This window comes from Choloepus didactylus, chromosome 1 (assembly GCF_015220235.1).
Source record: "Choloepus didactylus isolate mChoDid1 chromosome 1, mChoDid1.pri, whole genome shotgun sequence".
In the NCBI taxonomy this organism is placed as follows: Eukaryota; Metazoa; Chordata; class Mammalia; order Pilosa; family Megalonychidae; genus Choloepus; species Choloepus didactylus.
In genome coordinates, this window is record NC_051307.1 from 2,445,624 (window position 1) to 2,449,157 (window position 3,534).

The 3,534-nt window shown below is 61.2% G+C and overlaps 1 protein-coding gene across 1 annotated transcript; it reads right to left on the bottom strand.

The window, feature by feature from the left end:
• Positions 1-305: 305 nt before the first annotated feature.
• On the bottom strand, positions 306-3,104 carry LRRC3 (leucine rich repeat containing 3). Its single transcript, XM_037829090.1, has one exon. It carries the CDS (start codon positions 2,456-2,458, stop codon positions 1,526-1,528), a length of 933 nt encoding a protein of 310 aa, XP_037685018.1. The 5' UTR covers positions 2,459-3,104; the 3' UTR covers positions 306-1,525.
• Positions 3,105-3,534: the final 430 nt, after the last annotated feature.

Below are 3,534 nucleotides of genomic sequence, written 5' to 3' on the forward strand. Positions count from 1 at the left end.
ACACCTGCCAAGCCCTTGTCCACACCGCTCCCACTGCCCACAGTCAGTGCTGGACAGCCACCAAGCGCTGTGGCCCCCGGGGGGACACAGGTCAGGGCAGGTGGCCATGGGAGGACATCTGAAGTCTGTTGGTCATTCCTTTCAAATGCACTGTCACTGGGAAGTCAGACCGTGTTCACATGAGCTTTCTGGACTCTGCTGCCGCTGGCACGTGCTCTGCATCTCCAACTGAGCTGGCAGCTGAGCTGTCAAGACACACGGACACCAAGACTGCCACCCCCAAATCAGCACAAGGGAGGAGACACAAGCTCATGTTTCCCACTCAAGTCACACAACACTCTCCAAATACAAATCACTCTAGATTTTCATTATTTTTAAGCATCTGCTTGATTATGCTTCTATCCTTTATATCGTAAGTCCATAAGCAATTTACAAGTATTTGCTCCTCCCCCCAACAAAACATTTGAAGTAGTTTAAAATATAAACCAAAAAAAAGGCAGTAAAAAATAAAATTACAAAGACAGATCAGAGTCATGTAGGTGGAGGTATTGTCTACCCTGAACTTTAAGTACTATAGCTAAGAAAATTGAGCATTAAATTAGCTCCGAGATTCCTGGCAGCCAAGGTGAAAAGAGACAGTTCTTGTTGCTGGAGAAAAGGAGGTATCTCATTGATTGGCCTTGCACCATCAAACCTCAGCTCTCCTGTGGTTTGAAAGAGCTGTTTTAGAAAGACAAGGCACGGTGGTAACTCGAGGTGGCCGGCCACCAGCCGGGCCAGGAAGCAGCCAGGCCACACTGATTGGCTGCAGACACTGACCCCAACTGTCCACATTGGATGTTTCCCAGGCTTCTCTCCTTAGTTCTTTCTTCTCTCACCAAACTGAAATTTGGCACAAGTGTTAGTCTGAACAAACATTCTGAGAATGGACAAGCAAAGTTGCAGAAGTTAGTTTGAGCCAAACATACCACTCACCCCTCCAGAAACCCTGCTCGGGAACAGCATTTCCTAAATGGTTAACAAGATCCTTTTACATCGCTTTGGGAAAGGGCAGGAAAGAGGAGTAAAGCAAAGGTGGAGCAGCTCCTCGGTGCGGGACTTAGCAGTGCCTTAAATCTATGACTCTGCCTTCCACTCTCCAGGGGGCAGATTCCCACGCTCTGAGTGCACGTTCCATCCTGCAGCTGCCGCGAGGGAGAGTGGAAAGAACCCAGAACAAGCCCCGACTGGATCGGGTCCTGTGCGTGTGATCACGGGCAATCACCCAATTTGTCAAAGCTTCAGTTTCCTCCTCCGTTGAGTGCGTCTGGTGGTAACATCACCTGGCTCAAGGATGCTACAGGGGCTAAACGCAGCTTGCAAAAAGCGCTTTCCAGGAACGAAGCACTGTACAGAAGTTGCCATCAGCATCAATATCAGGGGAATGAATAACAAAAGTGTCATCATGACCGCCACAGCAGTGGAGCGCCAGCTGGGCTGCGGTTGGCTGGAAGGCGCGGGAAGCAGACATGGGGGGCCGACGGCACTAGGGCACCGGGCTGGCGGGGTCCTTGGTGCCGGGGATGCTGGGCAGGGACTTGAGGTACTCCAGGTGCCGCCTGGTGGCCTCCTGATTCTGGCGCACGTAGTACACCAGGTAGGTGATCACCATGGCGAACCAGCCGAACATGGTGGCGAGCATGGCCACGTCGGTGGTCTTGTGGTGGATGCTGCAGAAGTTGGCGCCGGCATCCAGGGCCTGGATGAGCGGCTTGCCCGCGAACTCCTCCTGCTCCGAGGTCTGGCAGGCGATCCCGTCGGCCGAGTCGGGGTCCAGCTTCAGTCCCCACAGGGCATCCTGCAGCGCACACTCGCAGTGCAGGGGGTTGTGGGACAGGCGGATCTTGGCGCTGAGCTTGCCCAAGGTGTCCTTCGGGATCCGGCGGAGGCGGTTGTGGGACAGGTCCAGCAGCTGCAGGCCCCCGGCCAGGCCGGTGAAGGCGGAAGAGCCCAGGGTCTCGATGACGTTCCAGGACAGGTCCAGCTCCTTCAGCTGGCTCAGATGCTGGAAGGCTCCGTCGGGGATGTGCGAGATGTTGTTGGCGTCGAGCTTCAGGAGCACGGCGTCGGCGGGGATGTCCTTGGGGACCTCCTGCAAGCCCTTGGTGCTACAGTGGACGGCCACGCCCCCAGGGCCCTCGGGACACTGGCAGCTCTGCGGGCAGGGGGCGCCCACGTGTAGGCAGAGGAGGAGCAGGAGGCAGGACCCTGCTCGGGGGCCTGGAGGGGGCGACGGGCTCTGCTGACCTGGGGTGCCCATCCCGATGGCTCGGCCTGGGGACAGCTGGACAGCTCCTCCCAGAACGAGATCGTCTCCTGCAGACATGAACCTCTTTCCCGTTGCCCAGGAAGCGTGGTGACCTGTGCCGGCTCTCAAAGAGAAGAGGAAAGGGGAGCCTGAGAGCCGGGCCAGAGGCATGGCCAGTGCGGGCCAGTCGGGACTCTGGCCACGCTCTTGGGAAGGCTGTCACAGGCAACTGGGGCCTCGGACCCGTGGGGTCACGCCTCCTTTGACGCAGACCTGCCCTGTGCCTCACTGCCCCAAGACCCCAAGGCCCCCGGGAGGCCCGGCCAGACCCCTGGCCACACCCATGGAGCAGCTAGAGGACCCGAGGTCCAGGGGCAGGCGGGCCAGGGGGCCCGGCCACCACCGCCAGCACCTGGGGCTGGGGACCGGGGACAACACCACTGGCCGTTGGCTAAAGAAAGGGAAGAATCGCCACCGCCGGGGACAGCAGAGCGCGCCCTCCCTGCCCGCCAGGAGCCGGTTTTGCTCCGCAAAAGCTTAACATTTGGCTCATTTGGGCAATCATTTTTAAAGAATCAAAACAATAAAGCAAGCCCTTCTTCGGTGATGCAGCCCTCACGGGAATCGGTGGCCGGCCCCGGGCACTGGGCGGTCCCTTTAATTCAGTGATGTTGGAAGACGAAGGAACGAGCGAGAGAAAAGCCAGCCCTGGGGCGCGCCGATCCGTGCCCCCCGGGGCAAGCAGGTGGCGGCGGTGCCGGAGCCCGCGAGCGGGGGACAGGGGCGGCCGAGGTGGGGGCGGCCGGGGGTCGCGGGGGGAGTCAGCGGGGCCGTGGGGCCCACGCCCCGGGGGTCCTTTACCTGGCGGCGCGTCGGGCTGCGGCTCAGCTGTGGGGCTGTGGGCGGCGCCCTCCCCGCGCGGCTCCGACGCCCGCGGCCCTGCGCCCACGCCCCGCGGCCACCCGGAGGCCGCGCGCGGGGGCGGGGCGGGGGGGGGGCAGGCAGCGGGGGCGGGGCCAGGCAGCGGGGGCGGGGCCAGGCAGCGGGGGCGGGGCGGGGAGGTGGGCGGGGTCAGGCACGCTGGGCGGGACGTGCGCACGGTGGGCGGGGCTTGTGGGAGGAAGAAAGGGGGCCGAGGGCCGGACAGGGCTGTGGGAGGGCGAGGGGCTGAGCAAAGGGCGGAGCTTATTTGGGGGGTACTGGTACTGAAGCCTGGGGAGAGCTGCAGGATTGAGGGATGCGCTGCG